Source organism: Chiloscyllium plagiosum, chromosome 11 (genome assembly GCF_004010195.1).
Source record: "Chiloscyllium plagiosum isolate BGI_BamShark_2017 chromosome 11, ASM401019v2, whole genome shotgun sequence".
Lineage (NCBI taxonomy): Eukaryota > Metazoa > Chordata > Chondrichthyes > Orectolobiformes > Hemiscylliidae > Chiloscyllium > Chiloscyllium plagiosum.
In genome coordinates this window covers 61,662,996-61,682,731 of record NC_057720.1, presented here as the reverse complement: position 1 = coordinate 61,682,731, position 19,736 = coordinate 61,662,996, and the positions used below count along the sequence as shown (strand labels likewise).

The 19,736-nt window shown below is 41.7% G+C and overlaps 1 protein-coding gene across 2 annotated transcripts in view; it reads right to left on the bottom strand.

Moving 5' to 3' along the window:
- The window catches only part of LOC122554458 (actin-related protein 2/3 complex subunit 5-like), a 47,115-nt gene extending 41,171 nt beyond the window's left edge, over positions 1 to 5,944 (bottom strand). The window contains exon 1 of one of the 2 annotated variants that reach the window (XM_043699523.1): positions 5,689 to 5,944. In XM_043699523.1, the coding sequence (XP_043555458.1) occupies positions 5,689 to 5,828 (140 nt within the window). In that variant the 5' untranslated portion in view covers positions 5,829 to 5,944. The remainder of the gene's footprint in view (positions 1 to 5,688) is intronic. The other variant, XM_043699522.1, reaches the window with a different exon arrangement.
- Between the last annotated feature and the right edge of the window lie 13,792 nt (positions 5,945 to 19,736).

The window sequence follows — 19,736 nt, the reverse complement described above, 5'->3', positions numbered from 1 at the left end:
CTTCATACTTGTGTTCTTCAGCACTGTAACAGCATCATCTGGAAGTCCACGTATATTGCATCAATAGACTTAGCCTCAACAACTCTGTTACCTCTTCAAAATCTCCAGCAAGTTCGTTAGACATCATTTTCCTGTAACAAATGTGACTATTAATTCCATCGTGAATAATTATTTTTAGATGTTTGCCCAAAGTAAACTGTTCGTCCGCTCCATAATTGCTGGGCTTAGCTTTACAACCTTCTTTGGAGAAGAACAATGTTTGCAATTCTCCAGTCGTCTAGCACCACCCTTGAATCTCAGCATGATTGGAAGATTACTACCAAGGTTTCTGCAATTTCCGCTCCCTTCAATAGTTTTGGATGCATCTCATTTAGTCTGATGCCTTATCAACTTTAAATACTGAGCACATCCAAAACCACCACCTTATCAGTTTTAAACCTTTTAGTGAGCAAGTGTCCTCCCGTGTCACCATGGTCTAAGTTGAACCTGCCCAGTAGATAAAGACAGATGCAAAGTATTCATTTAGCACCTTGGCCATATCTGTTACTTCCATGCATAAAATCCCATTTTGGTCCCCCAACAGCCCTCCAATTCCTTTTGCCACCCTTTTCATACTGATAATGCTTATAAAAGACTTTAGGCTTTCCAAATGTTAGCTGCCAGTCTTCTTTCATAATCTCTCTACTTTTATTTGCTTTTTCACCTCCCTTTTGAACCTTCTGTATTCAGCTTGATTCTCAGCTGCATTTACTAATTGACAGCTGTCATAAGGTTTGTTTATTGTACTTTTACTCTGCATTGACCAATGGCATTTTCCATCATCCTAAGCCTTGTGATATAATGATCATAGTCTTCCAAGTGTTACCCCCCACTATCATTTGAGCTATTTAGATTACCTTACTTCCAAAAGCAAGATTAATAGTGCCTCCTTTCTAGAAGTTGATACACTGCTGTAGCTTGTTTAACTAGACATACAATCTAGGAATGCCCGCCCCAATACAACCACAATCCCAATTTATATGCAGGTAACTAAAGCTCCCATTATAACTATGCTATAATATTTATGCCTCTAAATTCCTTGCAGATTTGTTTCTCTACATCCTTCTGACTAATTGGCAATCTGTAGGTTACATCAAACAATGTAGATACATCTCTCTTATTCTTTAGCTCTAACCAAATCCAATTGGTCTGTGAATCATCTGAAACATCTACCTTTTCTCAGTATTGCAATTAACTGAATTAACCACACCTCTAAACTGAAAAACAGTATTCCCCCAAATACCTTATAATCAGAAATATTTTAAAAACCCAAGCTTATCCTTCCTAGCCTCTTTTCGCTAAATCATAGTCCCATGTGAAAATGGACCTGCAACCCCACCCCAATCTTAATTATATTCCATACATTCACATACATGCAGTGAAACCTTCACTCAGACAACTCCACATATGACTGACTGCTCTAGTGTTGTCCATATGTCTCTCCCAGCATTCTTGTAGCCTGTTATTACTTTTGAATATTGTCTCCTTGTTAACACACCCCTGCTGGATTAATTTACAACCTCAAAAGCACAAGCAAACCTTCTCACAAGAAACTCAGCCCTGCTTCTGTTCAGATGTAACCCATCTAGCTGTACAGATGCCACCATCTCCAAAGCTAGCTCCAGCATCTCTTTCTAGCCATGCATTAGTGGCTTATTTTCCTCTTTCTGTACACACTTGCATGTGGCACAACAGTAATCCAGAGATTACTACTTTAGAGCTCCTAATTGTTAATTTTCTACCTATATGCCTAAATTTTGATTGTAGAATCATACACAGATTATGATCTATCAAGCCAAGTTTCATTTTGGGATCTGACTTGTAACATAGTATGTGGTTGCTCCCTAAGTTCAACAATGCTGGACAGCAAAAGGAACATGGACAGCATATGAAAGTTTACAAAGAAAAAAGGATTATAATGTTGTTTCTTGTAAGGAACGAGCTTTGAAAGGAAGCAGTATCAGAGGAGAGGGAACTACTCGCTATATCATCTGGCTGGGGTTGTGGTTTGAACCAGGGAAGAAAGCTGATACAGGACAAAGTTTGGCTTAGCGGACAAGCAGAGAATAAACTGCAAAGCAGTTGAATGAATGGTCCTATTCTTACTGACAAGGAAATTCATCTGCAATCATTGATGTGGCAAAGGTTTAAACTGATGGTTAATAATGAAGGAAAGCTAGGGACTACCTTGGATACGTTAATGGATAAGTCTTAGTGAGATCAGTAGAAAAGCTAGCTCCAGCACAAGTACAAACGGACAAAATTCTACAGTTAAATTACCAATATGGCGAATCAACATAGAAAAGGAATACAAAAAACAAAGGATCTAGATACTGGCAATATGAAGCCATAACCTATATATCAAAACAGTGATGTGCAAGTGTGACACTTCTCTATTTTCAATTGGTTGGACTGGAGCTGAAGATCTTGTCAAGGCTGAAAACCCATCACAGTTATCTTGTACTAGATATACGCAACCAGGAAATGCTGGAATTTGAATGAGCTAATTTGACATTATGGGAAAAAACCAATTCAATGTTAACATATAAGCACGATACTGCAAATGCTGGAATTCTTAAATAATGGTATTCCAAAGGACAGTCCTACAGTACTCGAGTTATTAATTGCTTCTTTCACACGGAGGCTGTCAGGCCTGCTGAGTTATTCTAGCATGTCCTGTTTATACTCAAACCAAGTCAATGCCAACTGCATTCTGTGAACTAAGATAGTATTGGACAAGACTTCCCAAGTAACTCAACCAGAAGTCCTAACTTTATGAAACCCAGTGAATATGACAAACTCTGATTTCTACACATTCCACTGCAAATCATCTGTTACCATTCCATTTCGCAGATGCTAAATGATTTGAATGTTTCTAGCATCTTCTGTTTTAAAATTGTATTTCCAACACCTACAAGACTGCGTTTTCATTTACCACAAATTCAAGCTTGGGTGTCAAACATATCACAGTAAACAAGATTAATCTTTTGAAAGCCTCAACATGACACAGCTGTTATCAATAAAGTTAAGTAAAACATTCATTTGAAATGTTGAATCATTTCTCTTCTTTTAAATAATCAATGTAATTTTTTTAGTAAAGCCTTTGTTACTTAAAAAGGTTTTATTCAAGATTTTACTTAAATAGATATAAATTTTAATAAAAACTTATGGGAACAGAGACAGATTCGTGTCTTTTTTTTATAATCCTTTAACAAAACCCCAGGGTTCTGGGCTTGTTGAGAGGCTGACTATTTTCCACATAAATAATACACAAAAAAAGACATTTCTTCTTTTGCACTGGAGTAAGTTACTAAAATATTTTAATTAGCTTCAACTTGAAAAAAGACAACACTGCAACTAAGGTTTCCTGATGATTGAATTGACATTAGCACACCCATGTCTTGTTAAACCTCAAGACCAACTTCAATATACATCAACACTACCTATTTCCAGTTTCACATCACTCCCTTAACTCTGGCCCTAACATTCTTGATACAATCATTTGTACCTTTATGGTCCTAAACCTGACACCTCCATCCTCGGCTCCCTCCAATTTCACATCTATAGAGCATGACATCATTTAAAAACATGTTAATGATATCCAGTTCCCTTTAATTATCACCTCCCTCATGCTTCACATTCTCAATTTATACTTAATGGCTCCAAAGATTATGGCCTCAAAGCCATCGTGTGCCACAATCACCTTTCAATGACCGCATGCCTGTTTATGGGCACAGTCTGAAGCTAAATAGTTCACAACTTTGGCATTCTATATGACCCTGATCTGAACTTCTGATCCCGTATCATCTCACCAAAACATGCTTGTAACATCACGTCATAAACATGCCTCAATTCATCTACTACTGAAATCTGGATAATGCATTTGTTGGTTGTATATTTATTCCAAATCCTTCCACATTGGTGAGCTTCCCTTGTTGCACTGCCTTCAAACTTGAGCTCAACAAAATCACAACTGTCCCATTTACTTATCACCAGTTTTGAACTTAGAATGACTTCCATTCAGGCATCACCAATTTTAAAAGTCTTATTCTGGTTTTCAATTCCATCCATAGACATGCCCCTTGCCCTTTTCCAGTTCAACAATCCTATTGTGTCTCTTACTCATTCCCGATTTTCACTGCTTTACCTCTCGCAATCATGAGTTCAGACTCCAGAAATTGAAACACCACTCTCTCCCCTTGTCTTTAGTTCTTCCTTTAAAATGTTGTTTGATGCCTGCCACACAGAACAAGCTTTTATATTTTGTCCTAATAGAGCCATAGAGATGTACAGCATGGAAACAGACACTTAGAACATAGAACATAGAATAATACAGCGCAGTACAGGCCCTTCGGCCCTTGATGTTGCGCCGATCCAAGCCCACCTAACCTACACTAGCCCACTATCCTCCATATGCCTATCCAATGCCCGCTTAAATGCCCATAATGAGGGAGAGTCCACCACTGCTACTGCAGGGCATTCCATGAACTCACGACTCACTGAGTAAAGAACCTACCCCTAACATCTGCCCTATACCTACCCCCCCTTAATTTAAAGCTATGCACCCTTGTAATAGCTGACTCCATACGTGGAAAAAAATTCTCACTGTCGACCCGAGTCTTATACAACTGCAACATGACCTCAGTACTCCGGAACTCAATTCCTCTACCAATAAAAGCCAGTACGCCATATGCCTTCTTCACTGCACTATTTACCTGGGTGGCAACTTTCAAAGATTTGTGTACATGGACACCAAGATCCCTCTGCTCATTCACACTACCAAGTATCCGACCGTTAGCCCAGTACCCCTTCTGTCCGACCGGTCCATGCCGACTAGATATCCCAACCCAATCTAGTCCCACCTGCCAGCTTTGACATTGTGTAAAGCACTCTGATATTTTACTTAATGCAACTAGAGCTTGATTTATCTAATGCAATCCTCAACTGTCCCAATTACAACCTCCAAGAATTCCAGCCAACACATATCCAAATCCCATTCTGCATTAAACAGTACACTTCAGTAACAGCCACCCTCCACTAGTATGAAATACTCACTAAAGCAAAACAAAATTCTCATCTTTAAACTTCTCCTCGCTGTCCTATGAATTCCCCTGCTCAGTGCGAGGCAGAACTACAACTACCTTAAACTGTCTGGCATCCCGCCCTACTCCGGGGCTGGATCTTAAGTCAGGTCCTTCGCTGAGTGGGCAATCTCTCTGCATGTGTCCCACCCTGGAATGTGATAACTGACACTGTGCAAATACAAGAGATCCTTGCACCTAATTCTCGCGACTGAAACGAAACATTTCAGAAATAAACGAAACGATCGTATTAACTGCAGAGGTGCGAATAAAGTAGCATTCGGACGGTGTTTAAACTATTGCAATGGAAGTTAAAAAGAACCACGCCCAGAACACAAGAAAATGCAGCGGGTGCAGCCGTCAGAGAGAGAGACTTCCTACTGAGTGAATGAGCGGTTCAGAGTCGGTGAGAAAGCGAGCCACCCGGAGTACACAGTGTCGGTACCACTCCCTCCTGGAGTATATCCTCAGGTACCGCTTCTTCCTGAACTGCAGCCGGGGCCTGGAGCCCCGGTACCGCCGCTTCCCCCCCTCATCCCCGCCCGCGGCCCGGACTCAGGAAGGATATTGCCTGATGGAAGCGTCCACTTCGGCTTCGTCAGGTCCCAGCTGGTTCTCGCCTCCGTCCTCCTCGTCCACGTAATTGTTCTCGTCGTAGTCATCGACATTAACCCGGCGGAACTTGTCGGTGCTGGTGTTCTTGGACATGTCGCCTGACCGACGGGGACAGACACAAGAGAGCAGCTTCCAACCGTCACTCAGTGAGCTCGAGGCCGCCGCTTCCGCACGGGGCGGTCTAGGGGGAGGGAGACCCGAGCCGCGCCTGCGCACCTCCCCTAAGCGCGTGCACCCCCGTGTGCGCGCACGTCAACCCGAGACCTGTCCAGGTAAACAATGAGACCAGATGTAGATGTGGTGCTGGAAAAGCACAGCAGGTCAGGCAGCATCCGAGGAGCAGGAAAATCGACGTTTTGGACAGGAGCCCTTCATCAGGGATGACTCCAGCCCGACTCGTCGATTTCCTGCTCCTCCGCTGCCTGACCTGCTGTGCTTTCACCCACCATAGAACATAGAACAATACAGGGCAAAACAGGCACCAACCTGTGAACTATTCTCAGTTCATCCCCCTACACTATTCCATCATCACCAATGTGCTTATCCAAGGATTGTTTAAATCTCCCTAATGTGGCTGAGTTAACTACATTGGCAGGTAGGGCATTCCACGTCCTTACCACTCTCTGAGTAAAGAACCTGCCTTTGACATCTGTCTTAAGTCTATCACCCATCAATTTGCAGCTGTGCCCCCTCGTACAAGCTGACGTAATCATCCTCGGAAAAAGACTTTCACTGTCTACCCTCTGATCATCTTGTATGTCTCTATCAAATCTCCTCTTAGCCTTCTTCTCTCCAATGAGACCAGACCCAAGTCTCTCAGCCTTTCCTCATAAGTCCTTCCCTCCAGACCAGGTAACATTCTGGTAAATCTCCTCTGCACCTTTTCCAATTCTTCCACATCCTTCCTGAAATATGGCAATCAGAACTGAACACAATATTCCAAGTGTGGCTGCACTAGCGTTTTGTATAGTTGCAGCATGATATTGTGGCTCCGGAACGCAATCCCTCTATACACCGTATGCCTTCTTAACAGCATTATCAACCTGGGTGGCAACTTTCAGGGATCTATGTACATGGACTCCAAGATCCCTCTGCACATCAACACGACCAAGAATCTTTCCATTGACCCAGTTCTCTGCCTTCCTGTTATTCTTCCCAAAGTGCATCACCTCACATTTAGCTGCATTGAACTCCATTTGCCACCTCTCAGCCCAATTCTGCAGTTTACCCAAGTCCCCCTGCAACCTGTAACATTCTTCCAAACTGACTTTAGTGTCATCTGCAAATTTACTAAGCCATCCACCTATGCCTGTGCCTAAGTCATTTATAAAAATGACAAACAGCAGTGGTCCCAAAACAGATCCTTGTGATACACCACTAGTAACCGGACTCCAGGCTGAATATTTTCCATCAACCACTACTCGCTGCCTTCTTTCAGAAAGCTAGTTTCTAATCCAAACTGCTAAATCACCCTCAATCCCATGCCTCTGCAATTTCTCCAACAGCCTACCATGTGGAAACTTATCAAAGGCTTTACTGAAGTCCATGTACACCTCATCAACTGCCCTACCCTCATCTACGTGCTTGGTCACCTTCTCAAAAAACTCAATGAGATTTGTGAGACACGACCTGCCCTTGACAAAACCATGTTGACTATCTAAAATCAAATTCTTGTTTGCTAGATTATTATAAATCTTATCTCTTATAATCCTTTCCAAAACCTTTCCTACAACAGAAGTAAGGCTCACTTGCCTATAATTACCTGGGTCATCTCTACTACCCTTCTTGAACAAGGGCACAGCATTTGCAATCCTCCAGTCCTCTGGTACTAAACCTGTAGACAATGATGACTCAAATATCAAAGCCAAAGGCTCTGCTATCTCCTTCCTAGCTTCCCAGAGAATCCTCGGATAAATCCCATCCGGCCCAGGGGACTTGTCGACTTTCACTCCTTCGAGAATTGATAACACCTGTTCGTAACTAACCTCAACCCTTTCTAGTCTAATATCTCGTACCTCAGTCTTCTCCTCTACAATATTCTCCTTTTACTGAGTGAAAACTGATGACAAATATTCGTTTAGCACTTCTCCGATCCCCACAGGGTCCACACTCAACATCCCACTTCTGTCTTTGACTGGCCCTATTCCTACCCTAGTCATCCTTTTATTCCTCACATACCTATAGAAAGCTTTGGGGTTCTCCTTTATTCTATTTGCTAAAGACTGCTCGTGTCCTCTCTTTGCTCTTCTTAACTCTCTCTTTAAATCCTTCCTAGCTGATCTGTAACTCTCCATCACCTCATCTGAACCATCTTGCCTCATCAACACATAAGCCTCCTTCTACTGCTTAACAAGGGATGCAATTTCTGCAATAAACCACGGTTCCCTTACCTTATCACTTCCTCCCTGCCTGACAGTGACATATCTATCAAGGACACACAATATCTGTTCCTTAAACCAGCTCCACATTTCCATTGACTGCATCCCCTGCATTTTGCTACCCTGTTCTATGCATCCTAACTCTTGCCTAATCGCATTATAATTGCCCTTGCCTCATTGATAACTCTTGACCTGTGGCATGTACCTATCCCGTTTCATCGCTAAACTAAATGTAACTGAATTTTGATCACTCTCTCCAAAGTGCTCACCTACAACTAAATCGAATACCTGGCCTGGTTCATTACCAAGCACCAGATCCAGTGTGGCCTCCCTTCTTGTCAGCCCTTTGACATACTGTGTCAGGAAACCCTCCTGTACACATTGGACAAAAACTGATCCATTTGACATACCAGAGTTATAGCATTTCCAGTCAATGTTAGGGAAGTTAAAGTCCCCCATAATGACCACCCTTTTCCTTTCTTCCTACCCAGAATAATTTTGCCAATCCTCTCTTCCACCTCCCTGGAACTCTGCGGAGGCCTTTAAAAAATTCCAAGCAGTGTGACGTCTCCTCTCCTGTTTCTAACCACAGCCCACAACCATGTATTGTACCATTTTACTCTTACTTATCAAACTGATGTAAGGGGATATTGACAGTATTATTAATTGGCACTTATGCATCAATAACCTGCTCATTAATGCTCAAACTCAATTTGTATACCATGAGAAACAAACAGCACCAGACTTATTTTAGTCTTGTTCCAGACACACAAAGAAAGCTAAATTCCAGAAATGAAATGAGTGATTGCCCTTGACATGAATATAAGAAATTGGAGCAAAATTAGCCATTCACCCTTTCAAGTCTGCTGCACTACTCTAGATGATCATGGCTGATCTGGCCCAGGGCTCAACTCCACTTTCTTGTCAGCTCCTCATAGCACTCAATATCGCAAATACCTAAATCTTCATGAAATACTTGCAGGAATCCAGCCACTACAACTTGTTGCAGTAGAGAATTCCAGGCATGCACAATTCTGAGAGAAAAACTTCCTTCTTAACTCAGTTTTAAATCAGTGTCCACTTATTCTCTAACTATGGTCCCTATTTTGAGATTTCCCTATTAATGGAAATATCTTCTCAACTTCTATCATGTCAAGACCCCTCAGAATTTTATATACTTCAATAAAATCAAGGAATCATTTGACAAAGAATGGCTTTAAGTGGGGGCAGCAAAAAGTCAAAAGTCAAATCAAGGCATTCATAACACTCTAATCTTCTCTCTGATCTCCAGCATCTGCAGTCCTCACTTTCGCCTAGGTAAACACTGAGCCCTGTGCCTGTTCCCAGCAACTGAAGGCTGTCATCTAATGAATCATACAGCACTGAAACAGCCTTCGGGCCAGCCAGTCCATGCTGAACATAATCCCAAACTAAAGTAGTCCCACATGCCGGCTCCTGGCCCACATCCCTCTGAACTATTGATATTCATGTATCCATCCAAATGTCTTTTACACAGTGTAATTGTATCCACAGCCACCCACTTCCTCAGGAAGTTCATTCTAAACGCAACCCACTCCGTGTAAAAAATTGCCTCATGTCTTTCTTAAATCTCTCTCCTGTCACCTTAAAAAATGTGATCCCTGGTCTTAAAATCCCCCATCCCAGGGGAAAAGACCACTTCCATTATCTGTACCTCTCATTATTTTATAAACTTCTATATGGTCATCTCTTAACCTCCTATGCTCCAGTGAAAAAAGTCCTAGCCTATTCAGCCTTTCCTTTATAACTCAAACCTTCCATACTCAGCAACATCCTGGTAAATCTCATCTGAACCCTCTCCAACTTGATAATATCCTTCCTAAAACTTCTTATTCATATTTCATATCTGTGCTACTGTGGGTATTTTAGATATTTTCTAAGCAACCTGTTCAGGGATGTTGTTGCACACCTCTGGAAGCAGGTGAGACATGTACCTGATCTCCTGGCCCGCTGTACCATGTGAACCTTTATGCTGGTTATTTTAAATTTATTCTTATTCACCCCATCTGCGCACCTCCAGGGCAAGTAGGGTGAGAACTCAGCCCTCTTGCTCAGAAATGAGGACACTACCACAATGCCATAAGACCCTCTCTGGCATTCTTCTCCAACCATTGCTGAATTGCAGTGTCACTACACTCTGGTTGCATTGTTGACCTAGGCTTATGTCTCTTACTCAGACATAAGACATTGTGAAACAAACACGGAATGCTGAAGAAACTCAGAAGGTCCGGAAGCATCTATGGTGGACAGAGAAACAGAGTTGGCGTTTCAAGTCTAGTACGTCACTTCTTCAAATCTGAAGACAGAGTGAAGGATGTAGTATATTTGGGCAGGAAGAAGGGGGCGCACTTATTGTCTGGAAGGTGTGAGCGTCCGTTGAACAGAGGAGCTGGGTGAGCTGAGAATGCAAATACGTCAATCACTAAAACCTGCGCTCCAAGGGAGCAAGTCCACAAAAATTAGAACCCTTGCAACAAGCTTTATTTCAAGACAAATGGAATTGAAAATGAGAGAGGTTATACTGAATTTGCCTGGCTAGAACCTTGGTTAGTTAAGACTGTGTGGCATTCCTGTACTATAAAAAGAATTTTGAGGTAGTGAAGATTTACAACAATTACTTCTCAAACTTTTTCACATTGTGACCCCATTTTGGTATCTGACTACAAACCTGAGACCAGATCTGGAGGGATGGTGAGTGGAAGCCAGAAAGAGACATGGTGCAATATGGTGTTGACCTATGGGGAAATAAAAGCATAGAAAATAGGAACAGGAGTAAACCACGTGGCTCCTTGAACCATTCAACATTGTCTTAGCTGATCATTCTCCACAATAACCTGTTCCTGTTTTGCCCTGTGATACCTTTCGCCTACGAACTATGTCTAATTGCTTCCTGAAAATATTTAATGTTTTACCCTCAACCACATTCTGTGATAGAGAATTTCACAGGCTCAGCACTCTGGGTGAAGAAATTTCTCCGCTTCTCAGTCCTAAATGGTGTATCCCATATCCTTAGACTGTGACCCTAGGTTCTGGACTCCCTGATCATTGGCAGCATTCTTCTTGCATTTACCGTGTCAAGACCTGTTAGAAACTTATCGATTTCTGTGAACCATGAACATACTCCTAATTGATCCAGTTTCTTTTCATGTATCAGTCCTGTCATTCCAGTCAGTCCTGTCATTTGTTGCACTCCCAGCACATCCTTCCTCAGGACGAAAAGTGAACATAATACTGCAGGTATTACCAAGGCCCTGTACATGACTTTACAGCAAGACATTCCTGCTCCTATATTCAAACCCTCTCACTGTAGGAGCAACATACCATTTGTCTTCTTCATCGCCTATTGCACCTATATGCTTACTTGTAACGATTGGGGTATGAGGACACCCAGGTCTCATTGCACCTCCCCCTTTCCCAATGAATTGCCGTTCAGGTAATAGTCCATGAGACCTGGAATTAACAAAATGGAACTGTTTCATCCACAGACATTTTACATTTAAACAACACCTACTTATCCCCAAGATTTGTCAATACATTATTTAGGCCTCAAAGTTTGGCTGCTTAGGTTACACCCACAACATAAAATTTTCAATGATTAAAGGGGCCACAATTTTAAGCATTCAATCAGATCTCCATAACAGGGAGAAAGTGAGGAAGGGCTTATGCTCAAAACGTTGATTCTCCTGCTCCTCAGGTGCTGCCTGACCTGCCGTACTTTTCCAGCACCACACTCTCGACTCAGATCTCCATAACAGCCTTTTCTGCCTCGCAATGTGACCCCAGAATTTCAGCTCACAACTCATAGATTGGGAAGCCCTGATTTGTGTGGCTGATATCTCAAAAGTGTGGGTATGCATAATCATAAAGGATTGTCGGGCTGGGTTTGTTTATCTTGTGGGAAAATAAGAATGAGGCATCACCAAATAAAGGCATTTAAGATAAACACAGAGAATGCTGGAGAGGCTTCGCAAGTCTGAAGCATCTGTGCAGAGAAAAACAGAGTTATTGTAATGTGTTGAGTCCAGAATTATTGTTCTTCTTCAGCTCTTTAGTTATTACTGGTACTTACTGAAGTGGTCCAGTATTAGCTTGTTGGTTTTACCAAGAGTGTTAATTTGCTAAAATGATGGGCTATTGAGGTAATTTCATGTAATTTAATTTACTGAAATGGGGACTCTGACAAGGGGGATTTTATTAACCTGGGTTGAGTTGACAGACATTACAGGTGGGCAAGTGGGGGCTGCAGCTGTTATGAGAAGTGCCACGGAGAAGTGAGAACTGTTGTGAGAAGTCTGTTAATATCAGCGACAACAATGTCAAGAGTTAATGGCTAACGGAGTAAACTACACCTAAAATCAAGCCTGGATTCCCATTAGGTCAATGGTGTTTCCCTAAATCTTGCACCTTTCAGCAACTCATCCAACCGACTAGGACCCAACTTAGGCTTTCCTCTTTTCTCTGGGTAACAGCCGATGGTAAGGGCAGTCAGGTTCCAGGTAAGTTTGTACCTGTTAAAGCCATTCTTTGTTACAGCAAACCAAGAGATGTAACTTTCAGCTTGAAAACTAGATGGTGAAGACTACCTGCTCTGGCATGAACATGGAAACACATTCCACAGTGGTGTATGCAATTCTGTCCTGATTGACTTGGGCTTGATGTTGTGATGATGATGCTCCTTTAACAAGGTTGTGTTGTCTTTGGGTTTTTTCAGAGGGGTTGTAAACACAGGGACTCCGGGAGGTCTAGATTTGAAGGGTTTTAGAGCCAATTTGATTATAGCTAACAGATATTGCCTCAGGCAAAAGGCTTTCAAGTTTAAAACAAACACTTATACAATGAAAGGGGAGTGGCCAGTTTTCCCAGCTCAGTCTTTCTCTGGTTTGCTTTGGTTTTAGCAAGCAGAGTTGTGAAATTGCTGGACCCAAAGTAGCAGGTCCATGCTGATCCTCCCTCTGACATCTCTCCTGTAAGACCCTATGTTTGATTTTTCCTTTCTTTGCAAAGTGGTGTTTATGGGGATTGTTGCAAGTATTTGAAACAGCATCAATACATTGGGATGATATGCTGAGTTTTCAGATAGCTTAAGTTATTCTATATTCTATTCTCTTTTGTTCGTGTTTCATTCAGTAAACTTGCAAATAAATCCTATTTTGTTTGAAACTAAGTGGTTGGGCCAGCTGTATATCCAAATTACACCTGATTAAAACAACTAGCAAAGCAAGGGCTACTTTCTTGAAATGTTTTGAGGGGGTCTGGCCTGGTCCATAACAATGTCAATATTGTAAGTTTACTAGGAAACCAGATTAGCTGATACAGGCTCCATTCATGAGACTAATTGAACTTTCTACTGACATTGAAGGGGTTCTGAAGATCACCATGAGCTAGAAGTCAGTTTTAAAATGGGAAACTGGCTGACACAATCAATTGAGTTGCCAGTAGCAGCCTCAGAACACCACATCTCCCCAAGACCATCATCTGATGGAGGCACAACCAACATCAATGTGCACCCACACACCAAATCTGTATGCCAGCACCTCAGACAAAGAGGATTTTCTCTAGGTGATGTTCTGAGGAACATTTCAAATAGTGAGAAGTTACTTTTCCTGAATAACTTCACTGTACATATTGGGGCAGGCAATGATTCATGGCCGATGTGCCCCAGTTGTCATGGGGTGGGCCAGATCAATGGTAATAAATGGCATCTTCTTGAGCTTTTTTAGATTAGATTAGATTAGATTACATTACATTACAGTATGGAAACAGGCCCTTCGGCCCAACAAGTCCACACCGACCCGCCGAAGCGCAACCCACCCATACCCCTACATTTACCCCTTACCTAACACTATGGGCAATTTAGCATGGCCAATTCACCTGACCTGCACATCTTTGGACGGTGGGAGGAAACCGGAGCACCCGGAGGAAACCCACGCAGACACGGGGAGAACGTGCAAACTCCACACAGTCAGTCACCTGAGGCGGGAATTGAACCCGGGTCTCCAGTGCTGTGAGGCAGCAGTGCTAACCACTGTGCCACCGTGCCGCCCCTTGTACTCTCTATGATGTCTGCATCACCAAAACCTTTCAGGCAACCTTTCACAGCAAACTATCATGGTTCTAGGATTTGGATATTGGCATCATCTTAACATGCTCACCATGAGATTGTATGGCCTGCCAAGTGTCCACCATACCTGCAGCTACCTTAGTGCAGGCTGTGACATCAATCAGTCTCATGATAGCAACAGACTGAAAGTACAGCCCCATGAGTTTCAGTTCCAAACCCAAAGGCTATGAAGAATAAACACCCCTTGAATTTGTAATGAAGATCAGCATATTACACTGTCACTAGAATGATTGCCACCCACTAAAGGCTTACCAGAAAGCATTATTACTTGAAGCATCAATATCAATGAAGCTTGGAAGTCATTCAGTTCAAGTATGTGTGAAGCAGCAGAAGCAGCATTTTGTAAATGTGAAATCTGCAACAAGGACCAGTTTGAGACCTATGCAGCTGTAATGACATCTGTTATCAATGCAAAAAGCAAAGTCTGCATGATATACAACATAAGGGAATGCTTAAAAAGAAACTGCATTATCTTAAAGTGATCAAGAAACCCATGCAAGATGGAGTGAGATAATGGAGTGAAATAAACACCGAATCAACTTATAGCAGGAAATCCAAACTGCCTGTGACAATAGAAATTCACAAGCTATGTACAGAAGGATCAAGAAGGTGCTGGGTCCTGCCATTACAAAAGGTGCCCCTGAAATCAATAGATGCTGAGGTACTCATCAACAGAAGTAAACAGATGTTCCATTGGGCTAAAGACTGTGATCTGTACTTCTGTAAGTCAGACATCTCACAACCTATTCCTGATGCTCTCGACATCCTGTCTTTGATGAGTTAGATGAAGATTCCTCATTATTTGAGTTTTAAAAGGTTGTAGACAGCTCAACAGACATTAAGACTCTTGATAACAATGTAATCCGAGCTGAACTACACAAACATGGAAGTGCCATCTATTGTCACATTTTAATGATCTCCTCTGTTGGACAACATTCTTGAGAGAGTTGTGATGAAAATGACCATACTACAAAAATAAAGGTGTCAGAGGGAACTGCAGCAACTACAGAAGAATCACAATCCTTTGTGTCACAGGAAAGGCCTTTGCAGGAGTTGTACTTAATAAGACTCTAGTTAATTGCACTGAAGCACAGTGTAGTTTCCAGTTGGTGAGGGTGAGGTAATATATCTTTCAAACTCTGCTTGATATATTTTCCTAATCAACACATTCAGAAATGTTATTCCATATCCTGGGGGAGGTAGAACTTGAACCCACAGCTCCTGGTTCAGGAGAAACAGCACTACTCCAGCACCATAAAAACCCTTCAAACTCTGTTTGGTATTTTCTAATCAACCTATTCAAACATGTTACAACACCCTTCTGAAGTATGTGGGACTTGAAGCCAGGTCTCCTGGCTCAGAGGTAAGAACCATACCATTATGCTATTAGCAAGCTTAAACACTGCTTTTCTTTCAAGCTGTTCAGAGATGTTATTACTCATCTATGGAGCTGGTGGGACTTGAACCTGGGCCTCCTGGTCCAGGAGTAGGCACACTACCACTGCACCACTGACATGCTTAAACTCTATAAGACGGATAGTATCAACTACAGGTGCATATCTGAGTGTTCAAATAATACCCAGTTTACAATCTCATTTGAACAATGCACTCTGATGACCATCCCTGCAGTTCAAATACTGTAACCATAGTGCCTTCACTCCTTCATTCAACATTTTGGTTCTGTTACTGACAATTGCTGGTTTAAATGAAACAACTTTAAGATTATCATGCAGTCCCAATGTTAAAGCTGGAATTAGGTGTCTAGAAAATCTGATGTACAAGTTGAAAAGCAGTATCATACATGTGAGCACTGTTAATTCTTCGGCAAAATAATTGGCAAAACAAAATATATCACTGAATATAACAGAAAAATATGCAATTATACATCCACAGGTTTCAATCTTTCTCTTCCTTCCTACTTGGATTCTCTCTCCACTTTCCTGCTCTGACCTATTCTGACAACTCCACCTTGACTCCTTTTCTGCTGTGGTTTTCTCTCTCTCTCTCTCCCTCTCTCCTTTTCAGCTCTGGGTGTTTCTCTGTCCTTTCTCACTCTGGCTCTCTCCCTCTCTCTTGTCTTTTCCCGTGCCCTCTTTCTCTCGCTGTTCTTAAGCTTCATGCAGGAGCATTCCCAGTCATCAGTGTAATTTGGTTTCACTTAAGTAGTGAATGAACATCTGCCAGTGTAACCTTAAATGCATCGTATAACATATTTGCATAGAGGCAGAAAACCAACTTCAGATTCTTGTGACCCATTCAAGTGCTGATGTTTTCATTCCACCAGTTGTTATGTTTAGAGATTGGACTGGAACTATTTGTTCTGCAGATCTTAAAAAAACATTTCAGTAGTTCTGATGATGGTCACTGGATTCAAAATGTAAACTTTATTTTTCTCTCCACAGATGCTGCTAGCCCAGCTGAGTTCCTCCAACATTTCCTATGTTTGTTTCATCTGGTTGACTCAAGTAAGTTCTTGACAGTGCTGAAAGACATGGAATAGACTATGGAGATCAATAATTCGTAAGAAATCTTTCATGAGACAAACAGCAACAGTGGGAGTAGCCAATGATGAGTTGAGCCAGGTGTAATTAGAAGGTGAGTTCCACAAGTGCTGTTTATTGGCAATCCTTATCAATGTCTGTGCAGTAACAATGATCAAAGGTTCAGAATCTGGTTTTAAAATTAGAGGGGACGAATAATAATATCTGTTGAATTCACAGATGACAAAGCACTTGGAGCAAGGTTTACAAGATAGTAACAGGAGACAAGCACATTACAGGGTATGTGAACATTGACAAAATGAAAGTGCATCTCTCAAAATCATCTGGAATTTTAATTGTATTCATAGAAGGAAGAGAAAGGTGCAAGAATTCAAATATTCACGAAGAATAATATCTACAGATGAAAACTACAACAAATAAATACAGATAGGGATAGCAATAGGAAAGGTTTAATTTAGTAAGAATAGACAGTTGCTAACTGCAAAGCTGAATTAACATTTTAGAAATTATTCATAAAGAGTTTGTTTTGATGTGTTGTTTTGTTCTGGATGTGAGACTTGAGTCTTAAGACCAAGGCCAATGTGCTAGCTAGTTTTAAAATTAAGCTTTAGAGAAAGTAACAAAAGATGAACCTCTGTGGAAAGGAACATGTTGCTGAATGTTGTTTAGAAGACACAGAATCTGGGCACCGCAATCTTAAGAAGACCCATTGTAAAGTCATGCAGCTTTGGTCCAACTCACCTGTACCGACCAGACATCCCAAGGCCATGTACCCCCAAACCCTTCCTATTCACATACCAATCCAAATGTTTTTTAAAGTTTAGGGAAGGTGATGGCCTACTGGTATTAGTGCTGGACTTTTAATTCAGAGACCTAGATAATGTTCTGGTGACCCAAGTTCAAATCCTACCATGGCAGATGGTGGAATTTGAATTCAATAAAAATCTGGAATTAAGAGTCTAATGATGATCATGAATCCAATGTTAATTGTCAGAAAATCCCATCTGGTTCACTAATGTCCTTTAGGGAAGGAAACCGCCACCCTTACCAGGTCTGGCCTACATGTGACTCAGATCCACAGCAATGTGGTTGATTCTTAACTGTCCTTTGGGCAATAAATGCCTGCCTCATCAGTGACACCCACATTCAATGAATGAATTTTTAAAAAGTTGTAATTGTACGAGCCTCCACCACTTCCTCTAACAGCTCTTTCCATACATGCATCACCCTCTGCATGAAAACGTTACCCCTCAGATCCTTTTTAAATCTTTCCCCTCTCACCTTAAACCTATGTCCTCTAGTTTTGGACTCCACCACCATGCTCTTCACAATTTTATAAACCTCTATAAGGTCACTTCTCAGCTTCCAATGCTCAAGGGAAATTTGCCCCAGATTATTCAGCCTGTCTCTATACCTAGGACCCTCCAGTTCCGGCAGTATCTTTGTAAATCTTTTCTGCACCCTCTGAAATTTAACATTGTCCTTTCTATAGGAGGGAGACCAGAAATGTAGGTACACAATATTCCTAAATTGGCCTCACCAATGTCATGTACAGCCACAACATAACATCCCAACTGCTATACTTAGTGTTATGACTAATGAAGTCAAGCGTGCCAAACGCCTCCTTCACTACCCCATCTACCTATGTCTCTGCTTTCAAGGAACTGTGCACCTGCACCCCTAGATCTCTTGTTTAACAACATTCCCCAGGGCCCTGACATTAACTATATAAGTCCTGCTCTGATTTGTCTTACCAAAATGCAACACTTCACATTAAATTAAATGCCATCTGCCACTCCTCGGCCCATTGGCCCATCTGGTCAAGGTCCTGTTTTACTCTGATATAACCTTCCTCACTGTCCACTACCCCACCAGTTTTGGTGTCATAGAGTCAAAGAGACATCTGCAAACATAGTAACCATTCTTTCTGGATACGGAGGAAAGGTATCAAGGAAAATGGAGAAGGAAGGAAGAGAATGACAATACTGGATGGCCTAAAGATTAAAGGAAGTTATTGCCAAATTAAACGACTGGCGCAGGATAGAGAAACATAGAATATCTACTAGGAGCCAAAAGTCTGCCTTTAGGCAGAGAGAATACACTGATGCTGAAATGGTGAAAACGTACACTTTTTATTTTCACCTCCAGTCCTCATACACAATCTTGTATCTTTAATCTTTCATATACCCAGAAGTACAACCTGATCAGGCAGTGGAAAAAGACAGAAAGATGTGCTAATGAAGACATGTTGTTTGAATGCACATTTGCAAGCACCTTCTCAGCTACTGATATTGCTCATGCATCACAGGATCATTAAAAGTGGGATTTATACATGATGGGCTGAATTTCACCACAGTCCTCACTCGTCTGATTACCACCCCAGCTAGTAAAATATCAGTAATAGTAATGATGTGGAGATGTTGGTGTTGGACTGGGGTGGACAAAGTTAGAAGTCACACGACACCAGGTTATAATCCAACAAGTTTATTTAAAATCACAAGGTTTCAGAGGGCTACTCCTTCATTGGCTGAAGCACTTCACCTGACAAAGGAGCAGCGCTCCGATATCTCGCGATTTTAAATAAACCTGTTGGATTATAACTGGTGTCATAAAGTCATAGAGATGTACAGCATGGAAACTGACCCTTTGATCCAACTCGTCCATGCCAACCAGATATGCTAACCTGATCTAGTCCCATTTGCCAGCATTTGGTCCATATCCCTCCAAACCCTGTCTATTCGCATTCCATCCAGATGCCTTTTAAATGTTGTAATGCACCAGCTTCCACCACTTCCTCTCACAGCACATTCCATAGACATACCACCCTCTATGTGAAAAAGTTGCCTCCCTAAGTTCCTTTTAAATCTTCCCCCTCTCATCCTGAACCTATGCTCTCTAGTTCTGGATTACACTCCCCAGAGAAAATACCTTGTCTACTTACCCTATCCATGTCCCTCATGAT